Source organism: Platichthys flesus, chromosome 20 (genome assembly GCF_949316205.1).
Source record: "Platichthys flesus chromosome 20, fPlaFle2.1, whole genome shotgun sequence".
Classification (NCBI taxonomy): domain Eukaryota; kingdom Metazoa; phylum Chordata; class Actinopteri; order Pleuronectiformes; family Pleuronectidae; genus Platichthys; species Platichthys flesus.
Window position 1 is genome coordinate 3,366,826 of NC_084964.1, and position 23,268 is coordinate 3,390,093.

At 41.0% G+C, this 23,268-nt stretch overlaps 1 protein-coding gene and 1 pseudogene across 3 annotated transcripts; one reads left to right on the forward strand and one right to left on the reverse strand.

The window, feature by feature from the left end:
- Positions 1-6,027: 6,027 nt before the first annotated feature.
- On the reverse strand, positions 6,028-10,002 carry LOC133931871 (transmembrane protein 26-like; annotated as a pseudogene).
- Positions 10,003-12,616: 2,614 nt separating this feature from the next.
- Positions 12,617-18,420, forward strand: cabcoco1 (ciliary associated calcium binding coiled-coil 1). Of its 3 annotated transcripts, none has more exons than XM_062378521.1 (7): positions 12,617-12,693; positions 12,768-12,856; positions 13,859-14,028; positions 14,124-14,268; positions 14,781-14,853; positions 16,452-16,538; positions 18,249-18,420. In XM_062378521.1, the coding sequence occupies exons 1-7, from the start codon at positions 12,628-12,630 to the stop codon at positions 18,345-18,347; spliced, it is 729 nt and encodes a 242-aa protein (XP_062234505.1). In that variant the 5' UTR covers positions 12,617-12,627; the 3' UTR covers positions 18,348-18,420. The 3 variants fall into 3 exon arrangements, with proteins under 3 accessions (XP_062234505.1, XP_062234507.1, XP_062234506.1); XM_062378523.1 differs by lacking the exons at positions 16,452-16,538; positions 18,249-18,420 and adding exons at positions 14,929-15,061; positions 15,162-16,445; XM_062378522.1 differs by lacking the exons at positions 16,452-16,538; positions 18,249-18,420 and adding an exon at positions 15,162-16,445.
- Positions 18,421-23,268: the final 4,848 nt, after the last annotated feature.

Sequence of the window (23,268 nt, forward strand, 5' to 3'; positions counted from 1 at the left end):
AGAGAAAGCAAATAAAAATAAATGAATATAGATATAAAATGATCTAATCCTATTATCAGTTTAAAGAGGTGGGTTGTGAGTCATGTTTTGATGGTGGGCAGGTCAGTCCAGTCTCGCGTTTGACAGAGGGAGCATCTTCTAATATTTTAAAATGCAAAAGTAGCAGTTGCATGAAATTATCTGCATATCTGCCTTCAAAAATATCCTGGCGTGAACAAACACACTATCTTAACTAATAACATAATCTTTGAGTCCCTCGGTTGACAGAAGCCCACTTTAGTCAGATGTGTGTGGGTGTGTGTGTGTGTCCAAGAAGGAGTTCAGAGGAACAGGATGTAAGGCAGCTCCAGGAATCACTGGAGCTGCCTTACATCTATGTACACAAGCCAATAGACTCTATATATAGATAGAAGAGATGGCAGCTCTGCAAAAGTGAAGTAAATGAGTTTTGATTGACCCCTGGTGGCTGGCTGCGTGGAAAAACCCTGGATAATCCATAACAACACAACAGGGAAAATGTTTGTAGGATGCAGCAGAACATGTGGTGTAAAGCAAAACTGTGCACAGACCTGAAAACATCATACCATGGTTCGACTAAGAGCTTTCCAATTAAAATCAACACACAACCTTTCTTCTATTTGGTTTCAATTGTAAACTGTATTTGCTGTTACCTTTTGAATTTGTCTCTCGTGACATCGTAAAAAGATCCTATCGCTTGAATGACACTGCACGGCTGTGTTGGCAGTGTGTGAGTGATATAGATGAAAGTGCTGATCATAGATGCAGTGTATGAATGTGGGTGTGTGTGCGTGTGAATGGGTCTATGGCAAATCTGCACTGAGAAGAGCTTTGAGTGGTCATGAAGACTAAAGTTTGTGACCATAGACTAAGAAGAACCCCCAGAGTCTGTGAAAGCACATATACAGTATATGCCTTTCACTATGAGGAATGTGTCATGTAATCAGGCCTGTCAAGAGTGAGAGTCACAAGACAACTACTGATCCAAAGAACACGCATGTATGTTATGTTTTGCGTGCAGAGGCAGCGTCTCACAGTCTTAGGGAGGGAGTCGTGATGTTTGGATAAGTCGACAAATCACAAGAGACTGCTGTTCATCTCTGAGTGAAACAGACAGTCATCACTGTTTCTTTTATCCATGACCGCTCCGCAACCTTTACCGCAAATTTACTATTGTAGTCATGGCAATGAAGGCCCCATATGCCCGCTGCCAGAGGGGGCTCCCATGAGTCGTATCTGGTGGAAGAAACAAACAACTTAACGGCTGTTTGAACAAAAACATTACCAGTGAGACTTTGACTTCTCTTACAAATAATTTGGCTAATCTTTGTTTATAATGGGTCGTGTAAGACATTTTTGTTGCAAATCCATATCGAAGAGTTATCTCCCAAATTGCTAAAACATTCATTTTAATCTACACATTTTAAAAATAAAACTAAGCGGTGTAAAATCCAAGAGGTCACTAAAAAATTACTGTTTTTTTAAATGTGTAAGAGATCATCAGTGAATATGTGTTAATATTATGTCACTTCATAGATTTAACTGAGGCACCAACACATTAGCTGGGATAAAGTTCATAGTCACACGTGGAATCAGCCTCTGTGAAAGCAGAACAGGATCTTTCTTCTTTTTTCCAATTATCCGACTGGATCATTTCACTTCCTTACACTAGGACAACCATGCACGGCCGAGTGGTTTTCATCTGACATGGACAAGTCCGGTTTGAAGTAATGACAGTAATGAATGAAGAAGATGCGTTCATGTGTCTAACAGTGTATTTCTTTAAAAGACGAGGGTTAGAGAATTCAAGAAGTGGCCGACAAATACACTATTATCTATTTATGTTATATATAAAGGCACTTATATCCTTGCACCAAGCTTTGATGACTGAGCTGTGGAGGAAGGGATGTGGAGGAAGCTTAGAGAAAGTGACTCATACAGTATAAGTGATGTGCATCTCCAAGGCAGGTCGACCATTCCCTCTGTGTTAAGAGGCAAAATGTGCCTTCAAACAACAGCTCAGCCTCTCCTTCCTTTCACTGGGGCTCACTCTTGCATGTGCATAATTCAAGCTGAAGATTCCTGTGGAGGCAGGAATCAAGAGCTAACTTGGCTCAGTCTTTACGACAGTGTCAACTCGCTTTTCCTTTGTGTTCCAAGGCCTTGTATTTCAGAGACACTGTCATGTCTTCCTCCTCTCATCGCTCTCTCTCACTCTCTCCGGGACAGCATGCTCTCTCATCACGTTCCACTGAGCAACCCATCTATTGGACCCAGCATGACTGATTAAATCCTATGCAGATCACATGAAATAAAATAGAAAAAACAGGCGCGCACACGCAGCAGCCGAGATCCGTGCTCACTGCGCTCACTTGTCCCAGCTGACCAACCATGCGCTATGTCACGACGTAAGATTTTCTAATTAGGTTTCTTTGTTCTGAATTTGATGCACAGGGCTTGCGTATAAACAAGACATTTCCATGGCATCGGAGCCTTTCATTAGCTCACGTGTGTTATAGGGACTCCAGATAAAGTTTATTTCCAAAGATTGTCACATTTTCTTCTACATTTGATTTGTGAAAGGTAGAAACATCCATCGCTTGTCTAATCTGAGGTGGGTGAATAATGTCTTTCTGTCCTGCTGTTTATATTTGTGTTACACTGAACTGAGCACTCATGAGGACACATGATCATGAGTGTTTAAAACACAGGGATGTGATGAGGATGTATTGGCACTGGTCAGGGCATTCTTTCATTGAATGGCATCATACTACAATGCCTCATTGACTTTCAATTACGCTTCCTGTCAAATCACTGATACACTCATTTTTGACTCAGGCTTAACTAGAGCTCTAAATGGTCCAGACCTGTGGAACAACATACAGTACACTGACCGAACTCACAGTAATACTTAAACCGACACATGATGAATAGATAATTACTCTGACTGCAAACTCAAACCTGCAACAAATCAGCCAATATTATCATAGCAGACACTGCATATCAAAAAAGAAAAGCACGACATCAGTGAGTGTGTCGCACTCATTTTATACAAATCAACCAAACAGCAGCAGCAGTGGTGCTACCAGCTAAGTGCACCCAGGAAAACAAGACAAGACAGCGGGCAACTGCCCCAGACCCTTCAGGGGACAGGATGCTCTATCACAGCTGATTGCTGGATGTTTCAGGGCCCTCAGACCCCCCCTCCTGATAAGTATACCCACATTCTGCAAACCTCCAGTTTGTAATGCAGCTTTTCTGTAAAAAAATTCCCAAGCCCAACGATTCAAGGTGATACTAGTTATTCTCACAGACTTAACAAGACCCAGGAAACTCTGTAAAGCTGTTTCACATCTTTATAGAACTGTATTGAATCGATCCAAACATTGAGCCAAACCTGTGTTATGACCTTATCTTGTGTTACAACATGTAGAATCCAACATGGGTGTTAAACTTCATATAACCAGTTGCTAATGCAGAGCCAGAGAAGTGTCTGGGGCTGTGGACAGAGCAAACGTGTGATGGTGAAGTTCAATTTAAGACTTCACTCCCTCTACAGAGAGTTGCAGTCTCTTAATGATGATGTCTGCACCTGACTGACAATCAGCTGAGACAACCTGCTGTTATGTAGCTCAAATTGTATTTCTATATTTTCTATTCTTGCTTATTAGTAAGTGGGTATGTCACCATGTAGCCGCACACGGACATGCAGCCATGGAAGCAATACAATGCGTGATGGAATATGAATGAATATTATAATAACTTACCATGAGCCTTAGTGGAGTTACACTTGTGTTGCGAAGCCCTGGTCTCTCCCGGAGGCTCCTGCTGCCCCCCTATCCTGCGCCCTGCGGGTCCATGTACAGGTGCTCAGTCAGCCTGGTGCTCCGGGGTCCGGGTCTCCAGCGGTCCCGGTGCAGCTGAGGAGGATGTGATCACAGGAGGCCGGCGCTCTTCCTGCAGCTCGGCGGCGGCAGGTGCAGCAGTGACGGGCAGCCACGGCCTCCCGGTCCCGACTCCATCTCCACCCTGAGCTGGCGATAAGAAATCAGAGGTGGAGATCCATCTTCCGGCGCGGCGCCCTGACCCAGACTTCACATCTGCCTTCCAGCTGTGGAGGACACATGCGTGTGGGCAGTTGACACGATCACGGACAACAATGTTTATTTTTGCAGAGAAGGGAGCAAACTGTCAGAGCTCCCGGCTCACCCGGTGTTTCTATCCAGCGGCGACGCACGCGGATCATTTCTCTATCAGCGATAGTGACTGTGCGTGTGCGCCCTGGCTGTGATTTTAATCAGGGGATGAGCAATTACTGCTCCGAATATGTTCATCGCAGCAAAGCGGTGTGCGGATCAAACGCCAGATACAATTGTTCCGAGTGTGTGTGTGTGCGGTGTGTGTGTGTGTGTGCACTCAGTTACCTGCTTCCTCTCAACAGCTGAGCGCAATCCAGAGCCTGCTCCGCTCCGCTCGATCCAGGTCAGTGGACACAGCGGCTGCGCTCCGGTTTCCACTACCGATGAGCCGCATGTTACGTAGTTGAGCCGGGGCGGGGAGAGGCGGCTCGGCGGAGGCGGTGAGTGGGGCGGATCGTGCGGGAGCTGCAGGTTGGGGCAGCCATGGCAACGGTTCTTGTTACGAGCAAGTCGGGAAAAAGGCAAATTGGCCAACTGTGTATTCAGAGTCACGGTTAATACACGATCAAGTCCCTGAGACTGCATGTCACACTTCAACACGGAGCAGATCATCTGGGAGAGAGCGTCGCTTCATGGGATCCAGATCAGAGCCACGTGTGTGATCAGCCTCTCTGAGACCAGAACTTTTTCTACTGATCTGACTGGACCATTTCATTCAATTCATTGTATTCAATTATCAGAGAGCAACATGACCCAGTGTCGTTTTGTTACATGGACAATGTCACTTCACGTCATCAGCTCAACACTCCTGCTATCACGATGACGCCTGTTATCACAAACTAGGGGTTATCCCTAACCCTGACCAAAAGTATATCAAATAAAATATTTAAATATCAGGCAACATCGTTAATTATCATTATAAAGGTCACATTATACATTTTTTTTTAAACTATACTCCTTCGAGATCAATAAAGTATCCATCCATCCATCCATCCATCTATCTAACTATCTATCTATCTGTGTATTATGCACATTACCCATGCAGTATCACGAGTAATGTGCATTAATATTGTATTATCCTGGTGTAAGTGCTATACTAATTTTATCTTATAATCGTCCATGCAATATCTATTTATTACAATTGTTTTTTACATGATGAGTTGTTGGTCGACCTTTTATCTTTGTTTTCTTTTAACTGTTATTGTCTCTTTGTAACACTGAGAGGAGTCCCACTTGGAGTAAGTTTTTGTTGTTCTGATGTTCAATAACAATAAATGCTTGCATATCTATCTATCTATCTATCTATCTAACTATCCATATGCCTGACTGCCTGCCTGACTGCCTGCCTGTCTGTCTGTCTGTCTGTCTGTCTGTCTGTATGTCTGTCTGTCCGTCTGTTTATCTATCTATCTATCTATCTATCTATCTATCTATCTATCTATCTATCTATCTATCTATCTATCTATCTATCTATCTATCTATCTATCTATCTATCTATCTATCTATCTATCTATCTATATATCTGTCTGTCTGTCTGTCTGTCTGTCCATCCATCCATCCATCTATCTATCTATCTAAAGTTCTGTATCTATCTATCTATCAAGCCTACTATGACATCAAATTAAACTTCCTCGGTTTGAGGTGTATGAGATTAGCAATGACAAAGAAAAGACACTACAATATGAAGATCTCCCTGAAACCTCCCTGGAAGCTGCAGGTTGATCTGAATGATGATGCAGTTTGATTTGAACCATACTGTTTATTCATGTTGTAACACTTACACAGGTTACTGCTTGGTTGGCTTTGTAACGGGTCAATAAATTTAAACCTTGAGTAAACCTGTTGAGTTATCGACCACAAGTCGTGCTTTGGAGTACCGTTTTCAATGAGTTTCACCATATTCGACTAATCAACAGTCCAGTGTTAAGGAGCCATTGTGAATGTTTAATGAGAAAGAAAAGACACTCAGGGGCTCTTGACATAGAAAAGGACAGAAAGCCGGTAGATGTTCAGAATGACAACCAGGAAGTTCTTTATGGCGAAGAAGATCAGCATCTGGTGGATCACATTGAAGTACATCATGACAGTGAGGCGGACCACCAGGAAAGGCCCGTCCTGGATAAACAAAGCTTCCACCGTGCTCCAAACCTCAGTCCTGATGTGGGAGAACCGAGAGGACGCAGGTTCTGAGAGGTCTTCTGAGGAGGCAGGCAAGACTGTTGAACAGAGGAGAAACTATGTTGACACCAGCTCCTGTAGTTAATATGTATTCTGCAATATTCCATTTGAGAAATACCAATAACATAATAAAAGTTGCTTTAAGGTAGGAATCCTCCTTCTTGGAAGTATTTGTTTATCTAAACACACACAAAGCAGGGTCTCTAAAGTAAAAGTTTTGACTGTGGGGGCAAGCTCAGATTTTGACCTGAAACCATGCAAGGTATATACAGTGAAGTTGAGTTAGACTCTGGTCCGAATGTCAGATCCACCACTTCAAATATATTCCTTCCAACATTTACTGAACATTATAATAATGTTTATTATTGTTATTATTATTATTATTGGTAATAACATCCTGCACTGCACTAGTTAAAGATACAGGGTTGGCAAATGTATTGGGTTTTGGGAAACGGTTCAGCTCTCAGTGTGCAGAGTGTAAATGTATTTGTGCAAAACAAACAGCACTTAAAAACTCTACAACTAGTCTAAAAAACATGTTTATGTAATAATAATAATAATAACATTAATATAATAATAGCTTGAATTTATACAATGCTTTTCAAGAGACCAAAGGACATTTTACATGTGTCCATGAGGACAAATGAGAAAAGAAAGTATTTTGCACAAAACAGGACAGAATTAATGGCAGGAGGGAGCCTTAGTAGAGGCCAGAGGTCGTCTAATTATCTAATTCTTATGCAGTTGCTCATGGTACCAGAGATATGCAGGGGAAACTGCAGCATGCTCCACGACCACACAGCTAGAATGATGTAGACCATGGCTGGACTGCTGTCCCTGTGTCACACACAAACACACTCTTTCATGAGATAACAAATTAAACATAACAACATCCTTCTTTCCTTTGCAATCAGATCTTAACTTTACTAATACCAATTCTCCAGTGTAGAAATACAAAAATAGTTCTCCCTAAATATTAGTGGGGTGAAAGCATCTGAAAATGAAATTACTCAAGCAAAGTATGTTTAAATTGTATTTAAGTATTTGAGTAAATGTACTCAGCTACTTTCCATCCCTCCCCATCCGACACCCAGTGACTCACTTGATGTCAGACAGTGATTCAGAGGTGAACTCCAATATGTCGGCCGCCGTGCCCACAAAGATGAGCAGTAACTGGGAGAGCTGGTCTCTGGTCACTTCTGCAGCCGCTGGCAGCAGCCATTTCCCCACGATCAGTAATATGAGCAGGGCCTGGTGTAAGGCCAGGATCCAATCGTTGGCACACAGTGAGGGCAGGGGGAGCTGTGTGTGTAAAAATGACAGAAGTCATAAAACAAGATGAAATGTTTGAGAGGCCCAGTCTGTTATAATGAAGCAGGTTTCCCCTCCCTTTCCTTCTAAATGGAAACTTGTGAGCTCATACACTGTGGGAACTCATGCATATGTTTGGTGTTCAAGGATGATATGGATGTATCTGCTGGTGTCTTAAAGTCGTTGGTGCTAGGAATTTTGCAGGCTCAATGCTAGCAGGCTGGGAAAATGTTGACGTAAAAAAAAAAAAAAGAGGAAAATGCTGAAATATTAACATTTTCCCCTCTAATATAATAAAGTTCTAAAGAAAAACTAAATTCTACTAAATATACAATATATTTACTTTCCATCCAAGAGAAATTAAGGGGGGGGGGGGTCAAGTGGACTCTATTCACGAACACAGGAAACATGACCCTATTTGAAGGCAGCGTTAGGCCAAACCACCTCCCCAGTCTTCCCTCAGCACAGAACTATGGCCAATTAAACTCTAATATTCTTTACTGACGTTTTCTATGTGCTCAATGGAACTCTATGAATCACAGTGGTCCCTGAATCTCTGTTTGTCTGCCCTGTCAAGCCGTCTCCAGTGGGCCTAGCCTGTCCCTCACTGCAGTTCTGATTATCAAGGCCTTTAGCTCAAGTGGCCTTCAATTCAAGTTGAAATAATAAAACCTAAAATGCTATTTGTCTCTGTGTTCTGCTCTCTGGTTCCTAAAGTAACTGACTTGAACACAGTCTGGGTCAACATGGCCCTGCTACATGTAGTACAGAGTACATCTTGTAATTCACCCAGACAATGCCTTTAAAATATCATTAATAAAAGCTGTTAAAAGACCAATTCTTCTCTCCCTCTTTAGGTGGAACGGAGAGCCAGTGATGTCACTGCACAGGTCTCCTCATCTGATTGCTTCAGTTAATCAATACGCTACTTATTGTATTCAGAACAGATGCAGCTTATGTACAAAATATTTACACTGTATCTTTATATGCGATAATCTGAAGCCTCGATATGTTTTCTGATCTGTCATCAGCAAGACAGCACAGTTTGACACCAACTTCCTCCACTGAGCTGAATGTTAAAACCTGTTTATAACAGAATTTACTGGAATAAGTAGTGCAATAACTTTTCTTGGAAAGATACCTATAATGATTGTACATTTTAGTTAAAGTACTGTTAGTTTATCGTCTGGAAAACATAGAGCATATTTCACTGTGCCACAGCCTTGTTGTTTTCAGCTTGCAGTTGTTTATGTTGAGGGTGGACCGTTCCATTAAAAGTAGAAGTCTCTATGAATGTGCTCAGGTTATAAGGGTGGAAAACACCCACAGCCTTATAACAGCCTCCTTGACTGAACTAACTGTGGGCAGTATAGGAGTCCCACTGTCTACATGTGTGAGACCATGGAAAAGCAAATGTGCAGCAAAAAAATGTATCAGTCAGTTACTGACTAATAATTTTTAGATTTGACACTAATATCTGATATTACAATAAATAGGAATACAGAAGTGATTGCATGCATTTATGTAGAGCACTTTTACACTAACTGTCTGATGATGCATGCATATATTGTAGTAGTAGTATCCTAACTACTGGTAATTATTACCACATTGATAACTCAGCTGGAGTATTGTCATTCATTTGAAAAGATTATTAGGCAAAACTTAAAAAGACAAGTTAAAAAGATTAGGTTTGCATATTTTACTGTCAATGACCCTCAATACATATTTGTATAATCCTGTTACCTACCTTGAATTCCTCACTGCCGTTGCTCCAGAGTCTGAAAAGACTACTGAGCGCCGTTGAGTTCAGTTTGTCACACTGGAACAAGAAGTTGATATTTTCAGTGGACACAGTCACATGGCATGAAGCGGAAAAGAAGAAGATCATACAGAACACGGATGTTACCCTTGAGTCAGTGGCTCTGTTCTCCTGATGGTGAAGCTCTAAAATCCATAACGATGGTACAATACTGATTTGGAAGAGGAAGATAGCTGGAGAAAACCTGGAGGGAAAGAAGACATCACTAGACACTTATTGTTACAACTTCCCTTTCCTTTACAACAAGCCAATCTCTTTCCAGAAAACCATTATTAACGTGGACTATGTGTATATTAAGGAAATTTATAACAATAGCCTTTATTAATAAAGAACTGCACTGCATTTATACCATTTGTAATCAATTCCACTCCTTCTCCTCAGGGTCAGGATCATCTCTGCCACCAGAGGCAGGTAGAGGACGGTAAGGAACCAGTAGAGTCCATTGTCCTTCACCAGCACCACCCTCACCACCCCAGTGAGAGAGATGAGGATAAAGAGAGACCTGGTCACCACAGCAAGGATCGAGTTGAAGAACATGATGCCGAGCTCGAAGTTTGGGAAGCACAAGCATCGGAGGAGCTGTGCTGCAGGGGACTGAGGAGTTACTGTATATGTGAAAGGTCGGAGTGGACTCCGTGTTACAGAGGGGGAGGTAGAGCAGGCGCACGCCTCCAGCAACCTGCTGCACTTCTGTTTTTTTCTGCTTGCTGTAGTGCTCGGCCCATCTTGATAATATGGGGAAGATGCCTACAGATGTGCAGTTGTATCTCATAATGTACTTTGAATCACTGTGTTATGTACAATAAACAGTCTTAGGGTCTTGCTGCTTTAAAGTTACATTCCTAAAGAAAAAATTATTAATAGATCCGTTCTCATGGGACTTGATTTCGGTACATCTGTGCCTGGAGCAGTGGCGGATTCAGATATGGGTGACAGGAGCAGCCCCCCATGGTGCCAACTTATCAGGAACAGCACGGGAGCATGCACATAAAGTAAAAAGTTATTTTCACACCATCAGCTTTCTAACACTCTTTGGCACGTCATGTCATTGATACATTGTCACTGTGTGGTTAACCCTGTTGCACTGCTCCTTCGTTCTAGTTTGTGAATTAGGCAAGTCAACCACAGGTCTCACATCTGAAAGCTTGGGGTGGGGGGAGGAGTGTAGCGGAGGATCTAGTTGTCAGCAACCTTAGGCATTATTGTAATGCAGCGCAATAATCAATGGCGATTTCTTAATAAAGACATTTTCAAAGGTTTTGACATGTTCCAGCCACAAGAACATGTCAGATGTGTTGCATCATTGCCTGAAGTGGCCCATCATCTATCCGTAAGCTATCTGGGAAGGAGGTCAATGCTAATAATTGTCAGTGTTGTTTGCAGAATGAGTCCTGTAGTAAATAAAACACAAGTGCAGGTAAAAGTGTAAAAACAAAAGGGTAGTCTTCCCACTTTATTAAAAACTACAGCAGGTGAGATGGCCAGGGACACTAATTCAATTTAATTTTAATTGTACATCAGCAAATCATAATATACATTATCTCAGGGCGTCCTCAGAGAGAGGAAAGAAAAACCAAGAACAGTTGTGCTTCATCGGGTTTCAGCTTTGACTAGTTATAAGGAAAAAAATAAGAGTATAAAGATGTAATAACCCCTTTGATTCACAAGTAATGCAAACCCCTTCTAATGTACACATGGGTTAAAAAGAATCCCAGTATTAATTTCCTGTGTTATTTCATGCATGGCTGGGTGTAGCCTTGCTATATTCTTTTATGGCTCATTCTTCCTTCTTTATTTAGGAGAAGGCCCCTTTGATGTTATCAAAGATGAGTCTTATATGTCAAAGGAGCCTTCTGTTTTGAGAAGAGCTGGATTCGAAGACACACACACAACTCCGGCTTAGTCCTGTGGAACAAAGTCTAGGTCCTCACCATATGAGATTTCAGACTCGGAATCAAGACCAAGACCCTCATCCTGTTCTTCATAAAGCATCTTTATGAAAAAAAACCTAACCGTGAGTCTGAAATGATTGCAACCAGACATTCTATCTCACTGGATAAAAAAATCCAAAGCATATTTTCAAATGCATATCATCAGTCTATTTAGTATACTGTAATATTTTGAATTTTATTTAGTTGATTTAGAAGCTAGCTAGGTGATAGCTAGTTAGTATTATTCATATTTCTCTTCCCTGTAGTAATGAATTGTAAAATAAGACTTACATGCATCAGATGTGCAAATGCAGCTGTTTAAAATGAATGGTGGGTGTTTGGCAGTGAACACATACTGTAATTCATTTGTAAAGTATGAAAGGAAAACGTAAAATAATGATAATGGTAATCACAAACAAGATGTTTACTTACAATATTACATGAAAGTACATTTATGTAAAAAGATAGCAAAGAAACACTATGAAATAACACAGTAAATTATTACAGATAATTTTTGACCCACGTTGTTCATCAGAAGGTTAGTGATAGAAAAACATTTTTTATTCAAAAAGTAACAAAGTAAAAATTGTATTAAGTATTTGTTATGAACAAAAACAAGTTGATTTCACATACAACTCAGTTTGGATCCTTTTTTAGTAATTGCATTTTCTATATTTTTTAATGATTAATAAATAAAAAATTGAGGTCAAGGGTTGTTTTTCAGCTTCTGAAAACAACCAAATTGTTTAAAGCACAGAGGTAGATTCAAGGTGCTGTACAGGGACAGTAAAGAAAAACACAGAGGAAGAATTTAAAGAAAATAATTGTTAAGTAATAATAAGATATAAAATAGATAGATAAATCTGTATGAACAGATAGATCTGTTCATACTTCTCTTCCCTGTAGTAATGAATTGTAAAATAAGACTTGCATGCATCAGATGTGCAAATGCAGCTGTTTAAAATGAATGGTGGGTGTTCGGCAGTGAACACATACTGTAATTCATTTGTAAAGTATGAAAGGAAAACGTAAAATAATGATAGATCTGTTCATACAGATAGATACGTTTTCAACCTGTTTTTTAAAAGAAAGTTTAAGAATCACTAAGGACAGATTAGAAAAAGCAGACCGGAAACACAATGATTACACCTTCAAAATAAAAGCAAGGGGTAGTTGCGAGTAGAACTCCGTTTTTGATTGGGGTGTTGCTACGGCAACGACAAGCGTCAACATGTCGGGTGGAGCGACACGTCGTGAAAAGAAGGAGCCTTTGAAGGTGGAGGAGAGTGAGCCGGAGGTAAACAGAGGAAGTGTTTGTTGTGTTTGCTTCGTGTTTATCCGACGGTAACACTCTGTGTTGTGTGTTGTAAGAGGACGGCCCCAGCGTTTCTCCTGTGGGACAAGCCTCCTCATCTCAGGACTGTGGAGCTGCAGCGGAGGAGCGCGGCCGAGCTGGAGCCGTGAGTTAACCCGAGTATCCCGTGTATCTAAATATTCCAGAGTATCCCTGAGTATATGAGTATGCCCGAGTATTCCCCAAATCTGCACCCCACAGCAACCAGGATTTCATTGCAACTGTTGTGCACATAACACGGTCTTGAAGTTTGTATATAGGTCATGTTTTAGGAAAATTGTCTAACTTTGCAGTGTTCAAGAGAGCTCAACTCACTGCAAATTAAGAAAACACATGCTGCAGAAAGTCACAACGCATGCAAATACAGAAACGAGCTGCAAATAGCGAAAAACAACAATAGAAATGTTTCCAGGGGACACAAAAAAGTGATGGACCTGGCTGTAGTTCAATGCTTTGTAAGGTCCTCTCACCACCAACAATTAGCTGACTTCACATTGATCTGCAGCCAGACTAATCACTTTTTTGTGTTCCTTTGTTGTTTTCTTCGCAATTTGCCGCGCATTATTGTATTGGCACAGGTTTGCCACCGTCTAAATGGGTTTCCCGAAAACTGCTGATTGCTGCTTGTACATGCGTTTCAATAGCATTCCACCCATATCTAATATACAATATACAATACTTAATATCTAATACATGATATATAATATATTAGTCAGATTGCCGTTAACTCTTTCATCTATATGGGGATCCTGTAAGATCCAGTCATCAATACTTAAATACTAAACCAGGACAGTCTTTCTAACTTTGACTCTGTGGACATTAAGACCACTACCACACCGTCCATCCGTCCAACACTGACTCTGTGGACATCACTGTCATATTGTCAGTCTTTTCCCTGCAAGGACCAAATATTAACCACAGTAAACCCAGCAAATCTTTGTGAAGACATTTTTTTTTCCGACTTGAGCGTGTTTCAAGTCCTTCTTGATACAGCCGGGAAAAACAATCCTAAGAGAGAAATGCTGGCCTCGTTCATTATTTATAATTTATTATTTTTGACCCAGTGCGTTCATCAGCATTAAAGTGGTTCCTTTTGTAAATACTCCAGGGAACTGAAGGAGATCCTGGGCTTGAGGAACCATCAGACATGTATGAGGGAAGCTGCCCTGCTGGATTATTTCGTCTGTGGTTTCTGGTGGACTAAAGAGAAGAAGTTCAGCCCCACACAGACCTCCTTCACTACTGCTGTGCTACACATGCTGATTGACAACATAAGAGGTAAGACATCTACTTACCTACATATCCCTCCCTCCATCCATCCATCTATCCATCATTCAGAATGAGAATCAGTGTGTTCTCTCATCATACCCTAGTGAAACAGATGGGTCTGCTGGAGAACTTGATGGAGTTTGCTAAGGCCTTGGCTCCTGCATGCCAGTGTTGGATTTCAGGTGGAGACACAACTTCACTTCTGGACAGAAAAGAAGCCAAAGAGTTCATAAGTTACATCACAATAAGGTACGGCAAGATCCTAACACAATATTGTATCAGGAAGACATATGTATATACTGTATGTTCCAAGCTTGTCTATGCACGACAGAGAAATATACAATAAGAATAAATAAAGGCATGAATTATGACTCAATAATATACAAACAAAACATGATATGTGACATGCTGGATCTCAGTTCAACAATCTTAAATATGTGCTGGAAAACTTAAGCACAGTTAATTAACAGAGTTGCTTTCCACGACTACAAACCCCAGAGTTAACCCACTACCTCCACTCCTTTAAGTTCATTTTGACGAGGAATATAATTTACAACTGTTCCATCCATCCATCCATCGTATATATACTGCTTATCCGTCAAGGGTCTTGGGGGCGGGGGATAGGGGATGGGGCTGGAGCCAATCCCGGCTGACATTAGGCAGACAATGTATCGTGGTTTCATTGTATAACTGATCCCTTAGGCAGTATTTTTAATAATGCTAAAAGTGCTGCTGTTGAACTTGTGTTGTCTTGGCTGCAGTTTGTTTCAGAAGTACCGACTGTATGAGCTTGTGCTGACCACACCCAGAGAGGAGTTACTGGTGGGCCTGGAGGTAAGGCAGCTTTGACCCTGTGCTATTCTGTCTCTGTGTGCCTTTAAGTAACATTTTAAAGATGCTGTGTTCCAGAGGACCATTGAGGTGTTCAATTGGCAGGGCACTCTCAACCCATTGGAGGAAGGCACCTCCTCTCTTCTACCTGAAGTGACAACCTATGTGTCTCTCCCATAAAAATGAACGGGTGTCTCATAGATGTAGTGAGGTAGACCCGTTCTCCCTTCACAGTTAATGGGATGCCTGTTTACAAAAAAAGTAATAAAGTAATTTATCATACTTATGCTCTCCTTGGCTTGTCCACCCAGGAAATGTCAAATACCACCCAGGAAGATTCAGACCCACCGAGGAAGAGCTTCTCAGGAAGATTCAGACCCAGCAATGTTGGACTTCATTATTTGAATGCAGCAATTTCAAGTCTGTAAATAATGTATGAGCTTATTTCAAACGTATAATTTCTTTAATAGTTTGGTATGTTTGGTTAAGCCAACATGTATAGGTATTTCAGTAGGCTGCCGATGTAGCTTTGCAATGACGTAACTTTTAACTGCAACTAAAACTCAAGAAAATATAATGAATGCAAAAATATACTGTATGAACAAACCAACTCAGTCAATGTAAATCTGGCGTCATTTCTGTCTCTGAGCACAAATTTTAAATCAGATTCAACGGGAAAAACTGTACTTCTTGACATATTGCCCTGGAGTATTAATTGTGAACTATACGGTGGGTGAAGAGCTGCACTTCAGGTCCTGAGTGCTTTCAGCTTTCCACTCTGCAGGTTTTTTGGGTAACCGTCTTTTTTTAGCCTTGCCACAGATTGGCCGTATGCATCCACTCCAGCCTTTCTCCCAATGCTTCTGTGGTGATAATAATCATTACATGTTTTATTTAAAACGCTTTTATCAGGGCAGAATCTCTACATGGAATAAAAGCTCTAACATGAAAATCTGGGAGTTCCTGTGAGAATAGCAATAAAGTGGCGATGGACATTTTGAACTTTATTCTCAGCGACACCCAATGCTCGCTGACCAACCATTAGCCAACAAGAATAAAATGTTCTATTTAGAACAGAGGAGTGCTCATGACACATAAAAAGACCAAACAAAATGTTTATTGTAAATGCTCTGTATTTTATAAAGTGCTTTTCTAGTGTTGATGACCACTCTAAGCACTTTCCAGGTTGTTGCCATTCACACACACATTCATTCACATAGTTTCCTAATATAATGTCAATATACTGTGTGCTGGATTTTCCGTGCAGAGCTTTTTTATAAACAGTCTATGAATCAGAGTGGAGTTACAACACTTTGCGTTTATTCTAAACATTTTATAATCAATGTTTTTCATTGATTGAAATTTTTCTTAATGCACACCAACCAAACAACACCAAATTTGACATTGCACTACCCACTAAGAATACACATAAATAAAATGACTTGCAAGATGTGTTCCGTATACAGATAGATTGTGATATAAGTAGATATCCATTTAATGCTTCTTCAGATCATGTCCAATTTGTTAGCAGTCGGAGCAAATTACACGAAACACTGAAACTTGTTTTTTTTTAAATAATGCAGCACTAATGTCTTCCTCAGGATGAACATACAGACTGTCATGTTTTCATTCCTGATCTGGTGGTGGTGGAGGTGCATGTCTGCCTCCTCTGGCTCTTACCTGACCAGGTATTCTAAAGCCCTGTTTTCAATGCAAAATTACCACCACATGCCACAACCCCGACCCGTCTCAAAGGATAATGCTGTCAAAGACACTTAGCAGCCATTATTTCAAGGCTCAAAGAATTTTGTAATTATTTTATCATATCAACTTGAGTCACAGGCTACATCTAAACCTTTTATTTTTCATTGTTTCAACAAATTCATTAACTCCCCTTCGGCTAGTGCTTCACTTCGTTACCCTCTGTCTTCATTTAGATTTACTCCTCATACTCTCAGCCATTATTAATGTTGTCGGCCTCTCTGTATTAATCATTCATCCTCTTTCCATAATACCACCCTGCAGTAATTGCAGTAAATTAGTTTAGTGCACCTCTACCTTGCTTTGCCTTTTAAATTACTCCAATGCTCATCTGATCTCTCTCTCTCTCTCTCTCTCTCTATATATATATATATATATATATATATGTGTGTGTGTGTATAATAAGCTTTATGTCTTTCTATGAATCAATGTAGATGGAGATACTGTAATTAGAAGAATCACTGCTTCACTGGCTTTGCTAACCATGTTATGTGCTGCATAGACAGAACAAATTTAATAACTTACTCATGTTCATGATAAATATTGACACGTTCATTTTATATAAATAAGTGTATAAATAAGACTGCTTCCACTGAAAATGTATTTTTAAACTATTTTAGTTTGTAGTTAGGGCCCGAGCACTGACAGGCACTTACAGACAGTGAGGCCCTATTGATATTTTAAGGATTATTATTAGGGCCCGAGCACTGACAGGCACTGACAGACGGGAGGCCCTATTGAAATTGTAAGGATTATTATTATAATTATTATTATTCAGGCAAATGAATTGGCTTTTTGAGGCCTTTAACATGCTCAAATTCTTAACAAAATCTGTAGAAAGTTAGAAAGTTAGAAAGTGGAAATTTACATATTCTGGAGGAATTTTCAATGGGCGTCGCAAAATGGCTCAACGGTGCCCCCCGAGAACATGCTCACATTGACCGATCTTCACAAAAATTGATACATAGGTGTATCATGATAAGACAAAAAAGTCTTTAGGAGCAATTTGAAAAACGCTACAGAAAGCCTTGAGGCCCTTGTCCCAGGGCTTACATCAGATCAACTTGATTTTTTGTCACACGGTGAACGTGGCATGGCGTCAAAGTTTGTAAACATGCCATCAAAACACGATGTTCTGAACAGCTCTATGTGTCAATATTTATTTTTTTCAAGCAAAACGAATGCAAGGCTTCAAATGCATGTGCACGGGACCGACCAGTGCAGTGTCCTAGACATTTTTGTAATTTTACTTTAAGGTGGTACTTTCCAGGGTTGAGCAATTCTGGTTGGAATTTATCTCGTTATTAATATAACCATAATTACCATTATTTGTTTCTATCTATCTATCTATCTATCTATCTCTCTATCTATCTATCTATCCATCTTCCTAAATTGTTCATGGTATGGTGAAAAGATTAACAAAATTGTTACATATATGTATATTTGGCTTCGTTTCCAATATGTTATAATCTTAAAAGTTGGAAGAGGTTTAAATGTTTATTGATATATTAAATATTCCAAGCAATTCTGCAGCATATTTTTTATGTATTTATGTATTTATTTTCTATTATTTTATTTATTTACTGGATACAGCCCACTAAGACAACAGTATAATGTTTTGACTGCTTGTGTGTCAGGCGGACATCGAGCTGGAGTCTCTGGTGGAGAGGAAGGAGGAGGAGTGGGAGGAGCTGATGGACTGGTGGAAGATGATGTCAGAGACACTGAACTTCTGATGCGCTCGTTTACTTCGCGGTGGTCCAGGGGCATGTGTCCATGAGAAATAAACACATTTTCTGTTTAAATGTCTCTGTTTCTCCAGGCTTTTGTGAAAAAAAACACACAAACATAATGCACGCTTCCACTTCCACAGTAACAAACACACGCTGACAAATCCTCTTTCTGTGTAACATATTAAAAAATACAACAATGGTTTTGAGATAATCAGGGACATTAAAATCACTGTCAAACCACTTTAAACATTACACTATCAACTACACAGGCAAGCTCATCCCCCTGCATGTTATTGATGTTGAGATTTTTTTTAACTGACTACAGCAAACATTGATTTTAGCACAAGGTGAATGGTAATAATATACATCTATATACTGTCTTATGAAGTAGGCAAGTAGCAAGAACTGTCTGGTTTTTGTACCAAATCAATCAATCAAAGAAAAACGATGCCAAGGAACGAATGAATCGGTCCGCCTCAGTTTCCCTTTGTATGTGCACCACACAGGGAATAATGACGTTTGACAGTGTTTTTCAAGGATAAATTGACACTTTAATCAAGTGGACACAGTGTGGACACAGTTCACCAGGTCTGAGACCATGGTAAGATTTTATTGAATGTAAAGCTACAGTAACAAAAGAACTGTAAAGAATGAACGGATCAATAAACGCCCTCGCTTTGTTCCTTCAGTCCATGTCATGGCTTTTCTTATATGAGCTGCAGTTCATCCCCCAAACAGAAACAACGAAGACACGTTCAAATGTCACGCAGTGGATAGAATTAATCAATTATCTGCACATGGAATAAACCACAATCAAATCCGTATTTCATGTTTGTTTCATGCCTTTATTGTAGTAACAATTCACATGGATGCAGTTACATGTGCAAGTTCAATCTATGCACACAACCTTTTCATAAAAGAATTAACACTCACAAACTGAAATTGATGAGCTATATAGAACACACAACAGGCCCTTCGCCATCCTTCCCCGCTGGGACACAAGAGGGAGCAGTGATGGTAAGGGAGGACAGTGGAGGGGTCTTAAGAAGGGGAGGCCTCACTGTAGAGCTTTTACTCTTTTCCTTTTGGGGGATAGTTGAGTTGATATGATCTTCTGGATTTGCTTTATTGGTCTCAACCGTGTTTGATTCTTTCTTTTTGTTGGCCACTGCTTCCCCCTTCTTTTTCTTTACCTTGTCGTTCTTTGCCTAGACAGCCTATGTCTTCACAGCCTCTGTCTTTACTTTAGGCTTTACTTACTGAGCCTTCTCTTCTTGTTTGAGGGCTCAAGGTGTGCAGCAGGGCTTTTAAAAGTAGGAGCTATAGCGACTCCAGAGCCAGATGCAAGTTCTGAGGAGATGAGAGGTGTGTTATTGATTGAGGGGCTTTCATCCATCGGTTCATCTCGGAGAGGAGAAGCATGATCTGTGTCTACTGAATGGTGTGATGGCTCAGGTTCCTCCCTGGGCCTCTTCTTTTTCAATTTCTTTGTTTTAAGGACTTTTGTGCTGGACTTAGTCCCTAAGTCTTCCTCTCCACTGAGGGGAGTAAACTCTGGGTAAGGGAGACATTCTGTGCCCCTCCCTGTCTCTGCGGCTGCGACCTCTGTGATATAGTGAGGGATGTTGGTTGTCGTAGTCTTTGCACTGTTGTACCAGTCTGTGTACTCCTTTTCCCATTGTCGATGCCTTTCTCTTTCCCTGCGATCATGGCCTCCAGGCCTTGGTCCCTTTAGTTTATACGGTGGAAGCCCACGAGGAGGTGGCTTCTGTCCACCAGGGCTGCTGATCTGGAAGCCACCAGGGGAGCGAGACCGGGACCTGAAGGGTGCTGGTCCTTCTGCTCCCTCCCAGGGTCCGTCCCTAAAGGGAGGAGGAGACAGCAAGAGTGAGTGGGACCTTGACCGTGAACGACTGTAACTGCGTACATTGTGCCTAGAATAAGGGGACCGTGGATAAGACCGCTCATTGGAGCGGGAACATGAGTGGGATCTTGATCTAGATAGAGTGTACGGAGGGCAACCAAGGTGGGGTAGAGGGGTCTGGACACCAGGGGAGATCCAGAGAGGGTTGAGCTCCGGTGGTCCAGGGGCATAAATTGGCGTATATATAATATATATATAGCGTCTATATATATAAATATATATAGATGTGGGCGGGGGGGGGATCTTCTCTACCTCTAAAGGACCTGGTTCAAGGGAGAGAAACATCTAATAGTGCCATAGACGGGGTCTCACCTCTCCCAGTGTCTGCCTCCTCCTCGGTGAGAGCGATTGAGTCGTGACTGGTGACCTAATGGAGCAGAGACGCAGTTTAGTTAGCTGTTGAATGTTTTTCCTTCCAGCTCACGAGCCTCCTTAAATGATCTAAATTCAACCTCTTACCTGATGGATGTGGCGGCGTTATCGGTGGCGGTAGGCCAAGAACAGATGAATGGTAGCCCTGCGGAAGAAATCAGTGAAAGAAATTTAGTTACCTTTCAGATTTAGGGTTAGGGTCAGGAACTATTCCAGTTCTCATGGATGTACAGGTGCCTGGTAAGAATGTAACTTAATGACTCCAAAAATAAAGTGTAACAGTGCATGCCCACTTTTAGAATTGATTGTGGGATTGTGTAAATAAAACAGTTTTTCTTAAAATGCAGTTGCTATCATAATGACTTTTGGCTTTACAGGAGCTTATAACATCGTTTCACAAACTTGTGGTGAGTCTACTTTGGATTTAAAAAATATAATGGGTGATGATCAAAATCGGTATTCAGAAAATGAATGGGATTTTTTAACTCTGTTGAGCTCTATAATAACAACGACAGATGCATTATTATTAGTTTTTCATCTGAGGGGACTCACACGTGGTCCAATTCCTGGGTTACTTTCTGGGCTTCGTCTCACAGTAGGTTCTGGATCCAATTCACTGAAACATAAACAAGCAGACACATTGAGACGAGTTGCAATTGCCCTTTCCTTCAGACATCACATGTTGAGTGGGTGACTCCATGTAATTGTACAAATTATAGGGGACTAAACGTACCCAGGTGAGAGTGGCTCGCCCTGGCCGGAAGAGTAAATAGGAAAATGTTGGTCAGTGACAGGTGCCGGAGGAGAGGGTGCAGGGGGCTGAACCTGTGTTTGCGGTGCAGCAGTGGGTACGATTGCTCGGTCACTACAGCAATGTAGTAACAATTAACTTCACAGAGAATGAAATGAAATTATACAGGATCCTTACCAACGGCATGGGGCACTGTCGAATGAGATGACCAGCCTTTCCACAACAATAGCAGATATAGTGAGCGGGTGGAGGTCCATATGGTTTCTTGAAATGACTACAGAGACAAGGAAATCGTATTTTTCCAGCTACAAGTGAATGTTATTCATATTCAAAATATACGACTTTAGGCAAAAAAGAGAGACAAATAATGTGTACTTACTTTATCGATGCATATTCAGAGTTTGACTGCAACATCATGGCATTGATCTTGTCATCCTCTGATGCATTTGCGTCGCCCAGGTTAGCCGTCTAATTACACATAAGACAAAAGTAGGACGTCAGCACCATGAAATAAAAACTGGGACAAATCGATTCAACTAAAGAAACGTTTTCTTGCAGTTCAGCTGGCAGGAGCAGATACGTTAACTTGCTAAGTTGGGCATGTGACATAGAAAGAGAAGAATCCGTCTGCAGGAGAATCAGAGTTCAGATAATACAGGTGTTAACAGAACATCTAAGCGATACACAGCGGAAGATAAGACCCCAAATAGTTTCCCACAACATCTGTGTCACGCCATTTAAATCTTTGCACCAAAATCAATGTGTTTGTCTATTAGTCAAAGTCCAGGAGATAATGCTTAGTTATATTAGAGTTAATAGGAGAATGTTGGTCAGTGACAGGTGCCGGAGGAGAGGGTGCAGGGGGCTGAACCTGTGTTTGAGGTGCAGCCGTGGGTACGATTGCTCGGGGTGGGTGAGTGACATTAGTCAGCAGTGGGTCCTGCTGTCTTGGGTGCAGAGGCCTGGACATCTGGAGGCGAGGCGGAGGCAGCGCTTCCTGTTTGACCTGCTTACTTATGAGTTTGGTGTTTCGTGGGTCTTTCTTGAAGTTATTCACAACCTGCATGAAGAAAAAGATTTTGCTTAACACCTCTGATCAAACAAACATGACTTGCATCTAAGAGCATGTATTTTTGAAATGGGTTACCTCTCGAAGAAAGTGGTTGGCGATGAGATTATCAGGAGAAACATCTGATTGTTTGCATGTGAAGCAGATGTGCTCCTCTGATTCCAGTAAGGCCGTCCGGATACCTGGAAACAAACAGTTCTTAGTTCAAAGCTATATTCCATTTTCCCAACAAATTAAAACTGAAACATTAAACATAGCCCAGGACAGATTTTTATAACTAATCCATGTCACAAGAAAGAACTTACAATCATCGCAGTAACTGTTTCCGCAGCAGGGTATAACTGCTGCGTCCGTTATCAGGTCTTTGCAGATTGGACATAGGAGTTTGTCAGGGATTAGGTCTGCATCGTCCTTCATAGGCCTTTGTCATAACAAGTAAAAAAACAAAGATGACATAAAAAGAAAAGATAAATATGACGCTAGTTAATTCTAGTATAAGTTTTCTTGGAGTAGGAGGCGGTAAATAGTGTGTATTTGGGGACATCCTTCACTTACATATTTATTGCAGGTATTGCATTTTCTCCAGTGCTGGTCAACATGGCTCCTTTGGTTCCGGGCTCTGCTTTCACCATGTAACTGTGAGGAATCCCCTTCCTTTTCTTCACTGGCTTAGGACCCTCCACACTTTTGTCCTAAGTGAATATCATCATACTCATTTAAAATCTAACATCACTACAGCAATGTAGTAACAATTAACTTCACAGAGAATGAAATCAAATTATATCGGATCCTTACCAACAGCATGGGG

Coding starts and splice junctions, on each gene's coding strand:
- cabcoco1 (XM_062378521.1), top strand. CDS start 12,628: ATGTCGGGTGGAGCGACACGTCGTGAAAAGAAGGAGCCTTTGAAGGTG. Junction 12,694..12,767: donor TGGAGGAGAGTGAGCCGGAG/GTAAACAGAGGA, acceptor GTGTGTTGTAAG/AGGACGGCCCCAGCGTTTCT. Junction 14,854..16,451: donor AGTTACTGGTGGGCCTGGAG/GTAAGGCAGCTT, acceptor TGTCTTCCTCAG/GATGAACATACAGACTGTCA.